General features: G+C 60.4%; 1 protein-coding gene across 1 annotated transcript; it reads right to left on the bottom strand.

The window, feature by feature from the left end:
* Positions 1-1625: 1625 nt before the first annotated feature.
* On the bottom strand, positions 1626-14441 carry LHFPL4 (LHFPL tetraspan subfamily member 4). The gene is made up of 4 exons (XM_065074721.1): positions 12495-14441; positions 3796-4032; positions 3650-3666; positions 1626-3427 (listed from the first exon to the last, which is right to left on the bottom strand). Exons 1-4 carry the CDS (start codon positions 12898-12900, stop codon positions 3419-3421), a joined length of 669 nt encoding a protein of 222 aa, XP_064930793.1. The 5' UTR covers positions 12901-14441; the 3' UTR covers positions 1626-3418.
* Positions 14442-14482: the final 41 nt, after the last annotated feature.

Below are 14482 nucleotides of genomic sequence, written 5' to 3'. Positions count from 1 at the left end.
TGTTCAACCTAGGGGAGACTTTTAAAATATTGAAACAAAGAGTAACTTTCTCACACTGTCTGGCTGTGAGCGTGTTGGGATGGAACTTGTCACCCGCGCAGTCGGGTGTCTGTATACTGTATAAAATAGGTGTAAACTTCACTCGGCTTAGCCCTGGGGGTGCAGCCTCCCCGTCCGTGCTCTGACCAGCACGGGGCAGGCGGGCTCTGCCCTGCCGGGCGGCAGGAGGGGGCCGGGGGGGCCTCGGCCAGAGGCTCCGGCACCTTTGGGCGCAGCAGGGGGGCAGGAGGGAGGGACCCTGGAAAGCTCTTGGAAAGGTGGGGGCTGTAGCTTCTTACTCTAGTGGAGTTTTTACACCATGCTGTAACATTTGAACTTTCACAAGAGATGTAATAATTTTGATAATAAAAATACTTAACTTGAAAAAGCGGTATTTTTGCAAGTGTCTGTTTCCTTATACCATCTTCAGGTTGCGGGGTGGAGCATGTTGGTGCCTCTTCCCTGTCCCTGCAGGGTAAATGACAACCTTGTAGGAGCAGCCCCACGGATCCCCCTTTTGCTGGGATTTTGGGGGCTCTTTGGGAGCCGCAGTTCCCGGGAAAGGGCAGTTTTGGGGTGGTGAGGTTGTGGGTGGGCTGCTGCTCTCCTCGCTCACGCTCGTTCAGGGAGGCGATGTGCTGGAGGATGTGCCCCGTGCCGCTTCACCTGCTTCAAAACGGGTTTGGTGTGTGGATGCCATGGGCTTTTAGTTTTCTTGCTGCTTTTTGGCTTTTCCTTAGGAAGCCCGAGACGGGCTGAGCCTGGAGCAGAGCAGATGAGCCTCCAGGTGCTGCTCCTCAGAGCTGGCACGTCCCGGGTGCCCAACACCTCCCATGTTCAACTGCCCTCGCCATGAAAACATTCCCCGACACCTCGTGGGACTGTGTTGTGGCTCATCCTGTCCCTGCACGTCCCCCAGAAGGGCCTGAGTCCATCTCCTCTATGCCATCCCCAAATCAGCTGTGGGCAGTGACAAACTCTCCACTCCTCTCCTGGTGGCTGCCTGTGCCCATCCCTCTGTCTCTCGGTGCCGTGGGGCTTGCCCCCGGCTGTCAGGTGTCCTGTGCCAGGGGCCGACGCTGGCCAAAGCTCTGCAGGCGTACCGGAGGTCCCCAGGCTGCCCGTGCGCTCGCACAGCCCCTGCTCCTGTGCCGGAGCGCCCCACCGGGCTGACGTGCCGTGGGAGTTTTTCCATCAAGATGCAGAAATTTGCCGAATTTGGGGAGGGTCCCACAGAGCAGACCACCTGTGGTTCACCGTGGCTCTGCAGTCCCGGGTAACCCACAGACGGGCAGAAGGGGAGGGTTGAAACACTCCTAGGGATGGATGGGACCCCGTTGCTCCCACCTTGCCCTGGGTGGGACAGATGCTTTCCCTGGGGACCTGTGGACAGAGGCTCAGCCCCCCGGGGTGCAGCGTGGGGTGGGCTCCCACCCTCCCCTCCCAGGCACTCTCCCTGCCCTGTGTGACCGTGGCTGATGCCCACGCAGGGTCCTTCATCATCCTCCTTGCAAAACCCCCTGTCTTTACCATCCATGCCCAGAGAAGCCCGTCCCCCCACTCCACACCACAGGGCTCCGAACTGGTCTGGTTTGAATTATATTTTTCAATAAGGTTTTTGTGAAACACTGTATCAAACTTTGTACTAAAATACAGATATATTACAGCTACTGTATTCCCTTCTCCACTGATATTTTTTTTCTTCCTTTGTTTTTTTCCAATTCAGCCGGCAGCAGCGCTCACAAGCTGGCGAGACCCGGGCGCTGCCAGGGCCGGGCGCGGGGGCTCCTGCCGGCCCCGCTCCAGGGAGGAGGCTCTGGAGGGATGCGGATGCCACCAGATGGATGCGGTTGCCACTGGAGGGATGCAGATGCCGCCAGGCTTGTCAGAGGCTGTTGGCATAAGGAGTGCCAGCACCCACGCCGTCCCAGGTGACTCTGGCTGCTGGTGGGTGTTTCGGCACAGCTCCGTCCTTTACCGCCACCCCACAGAGCAACTTACCAGCTCCCACCAGCCCTGGGTGGGTGGTGGTTCCTGCAGGGCCCCTTGCTGCGTCTCCAGCAGCCTCCCCATGCTGTGACCCTGCCCCGCTGCCTGCAGACAGGCAGCAGCTCCTCTGCCCGTCCCAGGCTCACAGTCCCGCTCTGCTCCCTGCGCCCGGCTTGGCCCTGCTCCCAGGCTTTGCCCAGCCCTGCCAGGGCCCCCGCGAGCTCCCTGGGGAGCTGGGGGCCCTACCCTGCCTGGGGCCCTGCAAACAGCCCCCGGACACTTGCACCCAGACGCGGCCAGTGCTGAGGACTTTATTGCGTTGCTGGCCCACACGCACCGGCCTGGCCAGCAGAGCTGCGGCTGTGCCGCGGCCGCCCGTGCCGGGGTGTCGTGTGTGTGCAATGGGGGCCGGGTCGTGCTCAGGGGCTGCTGGGCTCAGTTCTGCCACTTCCCCACGGGCCATTGCCATGTGGCAGCAAGGGGCAGCCAGGGGACACAGCCAGGGTAGGCACAGGAGTGCCCGGGTCCCCCCAGCTGTGTGTAGCAGGGAGAGCCTTGCTGTCACGAGTGGAGATAAAGCACCGTATAGGGAGGGAAGGTGTTTGGCAACAGCCTGCGGCCGGCTTGGGGAGGGGGCTGGTGGGGGCTCCTCCTGTGCCCACCCAGGGGGGTTTGCATGTTCAGCTGCTCCCACTTACCAGGGTTTACATTCAGCAGCGGCGCGAGTCGGGTGTCCCCGTGGCCGGCAGCAGCGAGACCCCTGCGGTCCCCGCGCTGGGGACAGCGAGCAGCAGCTGCGGCCACGTGCCAGGAACACCATGTCCCGCAGGGGGACGAGGGGGCTCGAGTCACTTTACCCTGTTTAGAGAATATGAATTTACACATGAAAGTAAAGGCTGGGCCCCATCCTGGCCACCGGGTCCCCCAGCCATGGAGACAGGATCACGGAGCTGTACAAAATGGGAGCGGGGAGGGGCTGGGGCCCGGAGCAGCCGGCACAGGGCGTCAGTGGGCGCACGTTCGGGTGGGAGGCAGCGGGTCAGGAGTCCTGGGGATGTAGAAATCTGTTAAAAACTCTGTTTTTTCCTTGAAACAAAACCACAGTTGGATGCTGTTTTTGAACGAAGCAGGTCTGGGGCATCCTCCCGCGGCGGTCTGCGGGCGGCGAGGGGCGCGGGGCTGGCAGGGTGCGTGAGATGGCGGTGCCAGCGTGGACATGGAGGTGGCCGTGGACGCGGTGGGCGGCTGGCACGTCTCCGGCGTGAGCGGCAGGGCCCGGGGGGCGGCGTGGGGTTCTGCGCGGCCACTGGCAGCAGATGGAGGGCAGGATGGGGAGGGAGCGCCCAGACTGCCGGCCGTGGGAAGAGGGTCCTGCTGCGGGCGCTCAGCCTTATATCCTCTGTGGGGAGAGCACAGCGGGTCGGGGCCGGCGCAGGGCAGACCTGGCTCCACCGTCGTGCCTCCAAGCACATGCCACGCACATACCCGTCCCCAACGGCCCCTTGTCCCCACTGCCCTGTGCAGGCAAGGTCCCCCATCCCATCCCACACGGGGCCACCCAGCACAGACACACCACACAGGGTCAGGGCTGCGGGAGAGGATGGTGACGCTCAGGACTTACCGCGATGCCGACAAAATCTGTGGAAACAGAAGAGAGGGTGTCAGGCAGGGCAGGGGCTCGGCCGCCCGCTCCCCCGCAGCCTCGCTGTGCCAGTTCAGCCCACGAGACCCTCACCTGGCCGAGCCCCCTGGCTCTTCGGTGCTCACCTTTGCTCTCTGTCTTGAGCTCCTCGTGCAGCAGGTCGTTCTGCCGGTTGCCGAGGACGAAGGCCAGGAAGGAGAGGATGAGGGCGTTGAGGATGCCGATGATGGCCAGGATGTACGCCCAGCGCACGGAGCAGTCGCCCAGGGAGTATTTCCCCGTCTTCTCCCCGCACATGTCCCGGATGGTCTCTGCATCCCAGCCATCGGGAAAGATCATGCAGCCCAGCACCAGGCAGAGCGCTGCGGGGGGCAGAGGAGGGAGAAGCGTCAGGGGGCCCCAGGGGTGGTTGAGCCCCCCGGTCAGTGTGTGATCACAGCCCGTGGTTGGCAGCACAGCAGGTGACAGCCACCGCTGCCCTGGGGACTGCGTTTGCGCGTGGCTGCCCCAAACCTGGCTCATGCACAAGTGGGGACATCAGGATTTGGGTTTCTTGGAGCATCAGCCACAGGATCGGGGATTCCCTACAGGTTTCCCTCGTCACCGCAGGATCCTGGTGCGTGGGCAGGAGCTACCGGCGCGCTGCAGGCAGGGATGCTGCCTGCCAGGGGGTCGGCATCCTGGGAGCACCCGCATCCGAGCACCTCGCGGCCGTGCTGCCGCCGTCCCACCCGCACCGTGACGAGCAGGGGGACGTGGGGAGCACCAGGATGAACGGGGAGGGAAACACTGAGACAAAGCCTGTGAGTTTCAAGGTAAGGAGGTGACGCTTTTTCTAACTACAACCAGTACAATAGCTCCTCACCCAGTGTCAGCTGGGAAGGCTAAACATATTAACGCAAAAAAAGGCAAAAATAAGTAAAAAATAATCGGGTGCCAATTTTACCTGCACCAGTGGGGGCTCAGGTGGGCTCCCAGCTTTTGGTGCTCAGTGGAACAGCAGCCCCTGGGGCTGTCCCTGGACCCTGCAAACATCAGTATTTCCCCTGCATTTCTGAGCATTTGGACTCCAGGTGGATCAGGCTGCCCCGGTAAAGCAGGAGCTTGCTGTGCACTCGCTGCTCTGCACTACCACAGGTGAAGTCTCCCAGGACATCAGCAGGTCCCAAACATGGCAGGGCACTGGGGACAGGGATGCAGGAGGCAGCAGAGGGATGTGCTGGAGGGCTACAGCGCTTGCGGAGGATACGACGGAGGGTTTAAGGCAAACACAGAGAGACACTTAAAAAGGTACAGGAAAAAACACACAGCAGGTGAGCCACCAGCGCAGCAGGTTGTCGCGACACAGCCACAGGGGACAGGCAGTCACAGCCACTGCCAGGGCCACCGGGGTTGGCTCTGCCCGGTTCCTTCTCTACCTGTGCGCCTGCTCCGCGCTGGTGCCAGGGCAAGGGCAGCCCCGGGAGCTCTGCCCGAGAGCTCACAGCCTGCTCATCAGGGAGAATCCAACTACACATTTACTGCCCCGGCAAAGGAGCGCTCCTGAATCACCACGTTACCCAACATCTCTGCCCGAGGGTGACCGGCCTTGTCCCATGAGCCCCTCGCTGACGTGGCCGTGGTGAGGCCGTGCCACCCAAGGCAGGTCTCCTCGCAGCAAAGGGCAGCGCTCCTCTCGCCCCTCTGCTGTGTTCCCAGCTCAAGCCGAGTCCTCAGCTCTGTCACAAGTAATTCCCTTTGCTGCGTGTCCCCAAGCCGCCCCGATGTCCTAGAAACACCTTCCCGTGCCTGGCAGCACAGAGTGACATTGAAGCACAGAGCGCAGGGGGGATCCCCCCCGGGGCTCACGCCACCCTGTTCAACCAGCCCCTGGCCGCGGGGCCAAGGGCGGCAGGATGGGATCTGCCCGTCCCTGTGCCCGCAGCACCCGCCTCCAAATGCCCCGAGGCCCCTCATGGACCTGCAGGAAAACCTTGGGATTTGTTTAAAACAGCCTATTCTACACCTGGCAACCACAGTAAAAACCAACGGGTGATGACTCCAGAAGGAGCCACTATTGAAGAGGAAAGAAAATAAACCAACTCCTGTCTATTTTGCTTTTAATTCCCATTCTTCTGAGGATCATGGAATCATTTTGGTTGGGAGAGACCCTTAAGATCGAGTCCAACCATAACCCAACACTGGCACTAACTCCTGTCCCTAAGAACCTCATCCAAACGCCTTTTAAACCCCTCCAGGGATGGTGACTCCACCGCTGCCCTGGGCAGCCTGTTCCAATGCCCCACAACCCATTCCATGAAGAAATTGCTCCCAATATGCAGTCTGGATGTGGTGTCAGTCCCTGCTGCCGGTGGCACTGAGGACAGCCAGACACTTTGCCACACACACCTCTGCCATCCCTCCCGTGGCCCTGGGCTCCAGCTCCCTCTTCCAGAGCTTTCCCAGCTGGACGGCAGGATTTCAGACCGGGGGTTTTGGTGTTTGCAGAGGGAGGACAAAGCGGCTGCGGTTTGCAGGGCTGCCCGCGGGATCATGCCGAGCTCTGGCCCCGGGGAACCCGGCATTTCTCAGCTCGGTTTTGCGGCTGGTTCACGGCTTCCCGCTCCCTGGTGCTCCCTCATCAGGGTCCCCCAGAAATGAAATGGACGTCTCAAGGGCTTTTGATATCCTCACAAAATAAATTAATTGAAGGGAATTCACTGTTAGGACTCAGGCTGCAACACTGGAGTGAGATTTTAGTGGAGGGAGATGATGAGGCTCCTCCTAGCAGGATAACATCCCGGCAGAAGGTGCATTTAGCTAACTGGGACCATCTGAGTGACCTGGGTGTTTGTTGAGCCCCACTCCAATGCAGTTGTGCCTGCACGGTTCAAATCTGATTATTTAATCGCTTTTGCTGTTGAGTTTAGTCTGCAGGTTTGAGTGAAGTCTGGCTTGGTTAAGGACATTCCCTGCAGCTGAGATGTGGGTCATTCTCCCCGGCCACAGGTGTAAAGAGCATCCCATTGCCACAGGACACACGAGGGACTGAAAACTGGAGAATGTGGGGGTAACTGGGGGGAAAACCAGCAACTGCTGGGTCCCAAAGGGGCTTGTTAAGCCTGGCTTGGGGACAGTGAGCTGTTGGCCTCGTGGGCATTTCAGTGACCCCCCCAGCCCCCCATGTCTCCCTCATGGGGAGGAAGCTCTGGGTGCTCTGTATCCTTCACTGTGCCCACAGACACTCGCCGCGATGCTGGTGGCACACGGGGGGTCCCCACTAGAGATCCCCAACACGGCGCCCCTGGGCACTGCAGAGCAGCCCCCAGCCCGGGGACAGGGAGATGCGGTGACTCTGGGGTCTGGAGTGGCTGCTTCTCACTAGGAAATCTCCCGAGAGCTGAGCTGAGGGAACAAACACGTCCCCCCCACTCCTAAAAATAGAAATGCCTCAAAAATAAATGAAAATTAACGGCAGCGTGCTCAGGACAGCGAGCACTGGCCATTTACACAGACAGGAGCTTCCTTACGGCATTTTGCTCCACAGGCTGTTTCTGAGCCAAAAAAAAACCAGCGGGATTCAGAATAGAGTTACGAGTTGGTACGAATCAGAACTGACAGGTACTTTATCTGGAACAACAGTGAAGGGATGCGAGCTCCAGGACACGAGCGGCTCCAAAACACCCGGCTCGGGCACCCCCTCGAGGGTCCACGGGCACATTAACAGCTACGGGAGGGGGTTACGTTGCTTCCAAAGCCCGGGGCTGGTGGCTGCGGAGCACAAGGCACCAGACAGACATGGGGTCTGTGCCCCACCGCTGCTCCTGTCCCCCTGCACAACAGGAATGGCAGGGGAAGGAGAAGAGAGATCTTCAGGAAAGGATTTTTTGGGGCCAGAAGCCAGTAAATCAGCAAAAGCAAGGGGTTTTTGTGCAGTGATATCTTTTTTTGCTGCAAGGTCAGCAGGTGGAAGAGGTTCAGCTGGAAGATCATATATTGGTAATATTTCTCCCTGTTTCACCCTCATTCCCAGCAGTTGTCCCAGTTATGCTGGTTTGGAGCAGTGATATCTATCTCTCCTTTTCTCATTAAGAATTTCAATCCTTTACTTTCATATCCATGAAAACCTTTTTTTTTTTTTGAAACCTCAAACTCTCTCCGAGAGGCACTGTCCCTCCAGCAAGTGCCAGTTGGGAAGATGAGCCTGTCCTAACATGGCTCAGTGTGTTTTGGGGCTCTCTGCGGATGTGCCGAAATGATGCCGTGCCACGTGCCAGGGGCCCCGGCTCAGACGGTGGCAAATGCAGCTCAGGTGCAGAAGATGAAGCCGCCGACCAAGGCTCTGTCTTTGCTACTGGTTCCCACGTTGGTGGGTGGGAAAGGCCCACCTGAGAGGTGAGTGTAGCTCCCAAGGGGTCTCCCAAAGGAGAAAAGGGCTGAGAGGGACACATACTATCACATTCTTCATCAGGCAATGTGCCTGGATGGGGTATAATTAACTCCAAAGTGACAATGATAGAGACAAATCCCAGCCCTGTGGGCAGTGACACGGCCCTGGGTGTAATCACACCCGCATGTCGCATTGTGCTTGTCCAGAGTGAGCTCAAAGGTCCCACCACACTGACTGCTGGGCTTGAAGTGTGGGGAAACACCTTCAAACAGGGCCAGTCCCTTCCCCCATGTGAGAGGGGCTGTGTGCTCAGCTGGCTGCCTCTTTTGGCCCGCAGTAGACCCTAAGTTCAACACAGAAGCCCTCATGAAAACAGAGCCCTGGACCCACTCGGGGTGACTGTCCTCACGGGAGGGACGTGGTGCGGTGACACACAGGGTGGCTGCAGTGACACACAGGGTGGCTGCGGTGAGTCTGGGGTCTCTCGTGCTGGTGTTAGTGCCAGACACTGGAACAACTTTGTTCAAAGCTCCGAGTTAACTCCCAGGGTGTGCGTGTCTTATGTGACAGCAGAGAACTGGGGAACCAGAGGAAACACTCGGGTTCCCAAGCAGCCTGCTCGGTGTGTGGTGCTGGTGCTGGTGGGTGCTCCTGTGTGCTGGTGCCAAATGACAGGGTGAGGGGCAACAGGCACAGACTGAAACACAGGAGGTTCTGTCTGAATATGAGGAGAAACTTCTTTACTCTGAGGTGCCAGAGCCCTGGCCCAGGCTGCCCAGAGCAGCTGTGGAATCTCCTTCTCTGGAGACATTCAAACCCACCTGGATGTGACCCTGTGTGATCTGCTCTGGTGACCCTGCGTTAGCAGGTGGGTTGGACTGGGTGATCTCCAGAGGTCCCTTCAACCCCAACCAGTCTGTGATTCTATGGTCTCAGCACACGACTGCTACATGGTCACTGGAACAGGGGAACCCACAGAACCAGCCCAGCTGCCTTCAGCTTGCTCCAGTATGTGCCCTCCACGGAGGACGGATGAGAGGGATCACCCACGGCTCCTCATGTAAGTGTCATCCCCTGGGACTTGCTGAGGGAACTCCGACACTGATTTTGAGGACTGGGGTGGCATCAGGGTGCTGTCAGTCATGCAGCTGTTGACGTGCTCATGTTAAAGACCCGTTTCTGGTTTTGTAACAGAAGGATTTAGCGAAATCTCCAGTTTTGCGTTACTGGGATTTTGAACAGGGCAGATGGCTATGTTTCTATTTGTGATAAAGCAGAGTCTTTTCTCTTAATTAGATCCAGTTTCCTCCTAGCGGGGCAGCAGCTTTTGAGCTGGAGCTTTCTGTGAAGCTCTAATTAAACCTTTCCTTGATTGTCGTCCACTAATTAGACATTGACGATTTAAACTTTTAATTTTTCTGAAAGAGATACTGAATTCCTGATCCTCTCATCTTCCCCCACCCTCCTGCTCTTGATTTTTCTCCTCTCTGTCCATGCCCTCGCTCAGCAGCCCTGTCCTCTGCACCAGCCACCCTGTGGGGACGGGGGGACCCACCTCTGCCCCATCTCTCTGCCTTTCACCTTGTTCACCAGGTTTTCACCAGTGAAACCATGAAACTTTGGGTCTTGCTGTTGCTTCTGCCATAGCAGTGCAAGTCCTTCAGCTAAAATCCTCCCCAGGACAGCAGAAATGCCTTTCCCTGCTCTGCCCCTCCAATCCCTCTGCTCTGGCACGACCCTCCAGGCTCCCAGGTGGGTGAATCTCCAAAGTCCATGGTCACGCTGTGCCAGAGCCTGCGTTGGGCCATATCCCCACTCCACACGCAGGATTTGGCCCCTGGTGTCCTCTCCATGGGTCACAGCAGCTCCTCCTCCATGTGGAAGGTGACACATCCACCTGCAGCTGCTTCTGATGTGCCCAGGGCAGGTCAGTCCTGCCCGCCCCCCCAGACGAGACTCGCTTTTGCCAAAATGCGCCACCCCACTGCCTCTGCGTCCCTGGTGGTGACATCAGCCTCTCCTGCGGGACCCCCTGTCTCAGGGCAGGGTGGATGGCCAGTCTCAATGCCACCTTGGACTTTCCACAACACAGAAAGCCTGCGTCGCTGTGCTGATTTGGGAGAGCTCCAAGCCAAGCCTGGCCTGGCCCGTGGCCCCAGCAGCTGTGAGCAATACAAGTACACCCACAAGGTGCAAAGTGTGAGCAGGAACACATCCCAGGACAGGGCAAGGGGTCCCAGAGGTGACAGCAGCAGGGTGCTGCTGTGGCCACCCCAGCCTGAGCTGGGGACAGGAGGCACTGGGGATGAGCCCAGAGCTGCTTTTGGTGCTGTGTCCTCCGCCACGCAGCTCCCTGCACGGCAGCAGCACTGGCCGGGCGCTCCAAGCCACTTGATTAAGCTGCTGACAATCAGTAGGATTTGGGCTCTGAGCTTGCCTTAAACCGGTAAATCTTCAGAACGGGGAAAATTAAAGATGAAGGAATTTCCTGATAAGCCAAGGCAGTTCCAGGTCCTGATCTGGGTGAGGAGAGGTCAGGCTTTCCAGCCCAAAGCAGCTGCAAGGGAGAGAGCCAGGCGAGCTGCAAGCCCGAGCATGGAGGGCTGTAGCCTCCCACATCAATGATTGGGGCCCTTCTCCTGGGGGAGACAGGCTGGGGTCCTTTCTTTAGGAATATGGGGGGCTCTAGGTCCTTCTGGTGGAATCTCTGGGTCTATTAACACTTTGTATGCACAATATCTTTTCACACACAGTAAAAATTGAGAGAGAAGGAAGTGAAGGGTCCTGCTGCCAGGGGAAGCTCAGCATCTCTCCTCAGGGTCTTTCTCCCAAAAGGACAAACCCTCTGTGAGGACAGCATGGAGGTATGCACACAAGGGGACACTTGGGATCCTCATCAACACATGCATCAGGTTTCCTTCTGGGGAAAAGTTTGGGTCATTGGCATCCCTTTGAGGAGTGAGGATGTTGGGGTGCATCTATGGTGGGGTTTCTTTTGTGGAGAAAGCAAAGGAGGATCTACAGACAGGGACACTTTTGGAGGGAAGGACCGGGCTTGAGCCTGTGGTCATTTCTGAGGAGACATCAAGGTAAATATCTGATGTCCCTCTGCGGGAAGCGCTGTGCTCAGGGTGTCTTCACACAGAAAGCAGGGCAAGGTCTGTGCTCACAGCCCTTTCATAATGCTGGAGGGAGGGAAGGGGACTGGGCACGACATCTCTTGAAGGGGGAGGTGGTGGGTCTGTCTGTGCACAGGTGCTTTTACAGGGCTGGGGGTTCCCCCAAATGGGTACCCCCCAAGTGCAGGCTTGCTCAGGGATGCTCATGGGGCTGGGCAGACAGGGAGACTAGTCCCTGATGTGGGGTGGCCGGGAGCTCTAGGTCCCCAGGGGGCTGCTCTCAGGTCCAGGGTGTCCCAGGGTGCTCCAAGGCCAGTGCCTGGCCCGGCTGTCCTGGGGTGCTCCAGGCTGTCCAGGTACCCCCAGGGATGGTGCCTGTTCTGGGGTCTCCTGATGTGGATTCCTGACCCAGCTTTCCTGGGGGCCCTATGGTTCCCTGGGGTCAGATCTTGCCAGGGAAGCCTGAGGTGCCAGTGCTCGAAACAGGTGCCCATTCCTGGTGCTCTGTCAGTCCTGGGTGTCCCAGGAAGCCCTGGAATTCCCTGGGGACGGTTCTTGGCTGAGATGCCTTGTAGCCTCACAGCATTTGCACCCTGCTCAGCTTCCCTGAGCAACCCTGGTGTTCCCTCTGCCCAGGGAGCCCTGGGTGTCAGTGCCTGGAGCTGGCACCTGTTTCTGGTGCTCTGTCAGTGCTGATGACTGGCCCAGGTGTCCCAGGAAGCCACAGGGCTGGCTCCTGGAACTGTGATCCTGCAATGCTTGTACCCAGCCCAGCTTCCTTGAGCAACCCTGGTATTTCTTGTGGCCACTCTCTGCCCTGGGAGCCTTGAGTGCCAGTGCCCTGAGCTGGTGCCCATTCCTGGTGCTCTGTCAGTGCTCCTGCCTGGCCTGGATGTCCCAAGAAGCCCCAGGGTTTGTTCCTTAAAACGTGGTCCCACAGTGCTTGTATCCAGCCCACCTTCCTTGAGCAAACCTGATGTTCCCCATGGCCACGCTCTGCATAGGGACCCTCGAGAGCCAGTGCCCTGAGCTGGCACCTGTTCCTGGTGCTCTGCCAGTGCTGATGCCTGGTTGGGGCGTTCCAGGAAGCCCCGGGGCTCATTCCTGCAACCATGATCCTGCAGTGCTTGTACCCAGCCCAGCTTCCTTGAGCATCCCTCGTGCTCCCTATGGCCAGCGACCCTACCAGCAGCGCCTGGGGTGCCAGCGCCCACTGCCCGCCTTTGGCACCGCCGTCCCGGCGAACCCCGCACCCCCCACACCCACCCCCCGCCCCAACGCCCGGAGAAGCCCCGTCGGGGGGGACGAGGGGTCCGATCCCGGTGCCGGCGGGTACCTGCCAGCAGCTGCATCCAGGCGCAGATCTTGTAGACGGTGGCGGTGTTGCAGAAGAAGAAGAGGGCGAAGCAGGTGATGCAGCCCAGCGTCAGCACCATGGAGAGCAGCACGAAGAAGGCGGCGGCCTGGAAGGCGCCCGAGGGGATGGTGCTGAAGTCGGTGAAGGAGCCGCGGCACGACAGCTCCCGGCCCGCCAGCCCGCTGCCCACGCAGTAGTGGAACAGCCCGAAGTACCCGGGCTTGGGGGTGTTGACGCTGTCGCCCACCCAGTAGGGCTGGATGAAGACCACCACGTTGATGATGGCGAAGCAGATGGTGAAGATGGCCCAGAGCACGCCGATGGCGCGCGAGTTCCGCACGTAGTTGTCATGGTAGAGCTTGGAGGCTTCTTGCGAGGGCAGCATCCTGCCGGCCGCCGCAGGGGGTGTGTGCGGGGGGACACACCGCGACGGCGGAGAGCCCGCCCGGGGCGGGGGGGGGCAGGGGGCGGGGGGAAGGGGGTGCCCGCGGCCTAAGCTCGCCCGGGGGCTGCCGGCCCCTGCGCCACCCGCGCCGCCATCTTGGCTGCCGCCTCTGCGCCCCGCGCGCGCCCCCGACACGCGCGGACGCGCGCCCCCCCCGTCCCCGCCACTGCGGAGCCGAGCGCAGCCCGCCGCGCGCGCCCCGCGGGGATCGGGCCGCTTCGGGCGCCTTCGGCTCCGCCCGCCCAGGGCTCGGCCCCACTCGGAGCGGGGCTCGGCGGTGTTCGGCCCGCTCCGCGGCGGCTCGGAAAGGTTCGGAACGGGCTCGGCAGCGTTCGGCCGAGGCTCGGAAAGGTTCGGAATGAGCTCGGCAGTGTTCAGCCTGCTCCGCGGCGCCTCGGACAGGTTCGGAACGGGCTCGCAGCGTTTGGGGTGGGTCGGTGAGGTGGAGCTGAGGCAGCGGCGAGCCCCCTTCGGTAACCCGGCCCACTGAATCCGCTCTCCGGCTCGCCCCGGTGCCGGCTGCTCACCCACGTCGGGGCCCGCACAGAGTTAACGCCCGCAGGTACACGCGTGGGCGTGCCGGCCGCAAGAAGCCGCGGGGAGGGCGTTCACCCTCCCGGCTCCTCCGCCACCCCGGGGACACCGACGGGTTGGCGGCAGAGCCCCCCGCGCGGGCAGCCGGCCCTCCCGACCCGCCTGGGTAACCCGCCAGCGTGGGCTTCACCAGCACTGGGAGCAGCAGGGGCCGATCCAGCGCCCCCCGTGTGCGCTGGGTGCAGGGCCTGGGCACACGCGTGTGCAAGGCCAGGAGTGCCGGGCTCGTGGCCTGAGGGATGTACGCGCTGGCAGGTGCCCTGCAAAACCCACCAGCCTCCCACTGATCCCAAAACACCAGCAGAGACCAGACTGTCCGGGACCAGTTTTCTTCTCAAGGCACCCGGGATGCGGTGTGTTGCCTGTGCTATTGCTGATTTCGGCTTTATTATTTATAAAGTGCTCCAGCGGCCTCATTCTCTTCCGAGTCTCGTCAAAGTTCTCAGCTGATTTACAAAACACACGTATGCAGATGAAAAATCGCCTTTATGTTCCCCTGCAGGAGCAAAGGAGCCGCCGGCCCGGTGCCACTGGCGGTGTAACGGCGCTGCCCGTTAACCCCGGTACAAACTCACGGCCCTGCTCCCACCCCGGGCACACGACCACCGCTGCTCGCAAGCACGGCCCGTGCGGCGGAGCCCCCGCTGCCGGTCAGCGCGCAGCCGCCACAGCGACAGGCTGTGCGTGCGGTCACACCCCCGGCGGGGCTGCTGTAATTAACACCCGTTCCACCATTCCTCATTCAGAGCGGTGACTGCCAGCGCCCCGGCCTTCCGCGAGCCTAAACGTGGCTTATGCAAAACCGCGGCGTCCTCCGGCCGGTGCTGAGCCTGCGGTGCGCGGCCGGGTCCCGCTCCTCCCCCCGCTCCCGGTCCACACCGAGAGCCAGGCGGCTCCTCACCCGCCGGGGCTCAGCGCGGCTGCTCGC

Source organism: Columba livia, chromosome 10 (assembly GCF_036013475.1).
Source record: "Columba livia isolate bColLiv1 breed racing homer chromosome 10, bColLiv1.pat.W.v2, whole genome shotgun sequence".
Taxonomy (NCBI): domain Eukaryota; kingdom Metazoa; phylum Chordata; class Aves; order Columbiformes; family Columbidae; genus Columba; species Columba livia.
Note: the sequence above shows the minus strand (reverse complement) of the source record. Positions and strands in the feature narration are given on the sequence as shown.

Bases quoted from the DNA above. Each gene is read 5' to 3' on its own strand.
- LHFPL4 (XM_065074721.1), bottom strand. From the start codon at position 12,900: ATGCTGCCCTCGCAAGAAGCCTCCAAGCTCTACCATGACAACTACGTG. The intron at 4,033-12,494 runs GTACCCGCCGGC...TGCCCCCCGCAG, and splicing joins CTGGATGCAGCTGCTGGCAG to CGCTCTGCCTGGTGCTGGGC.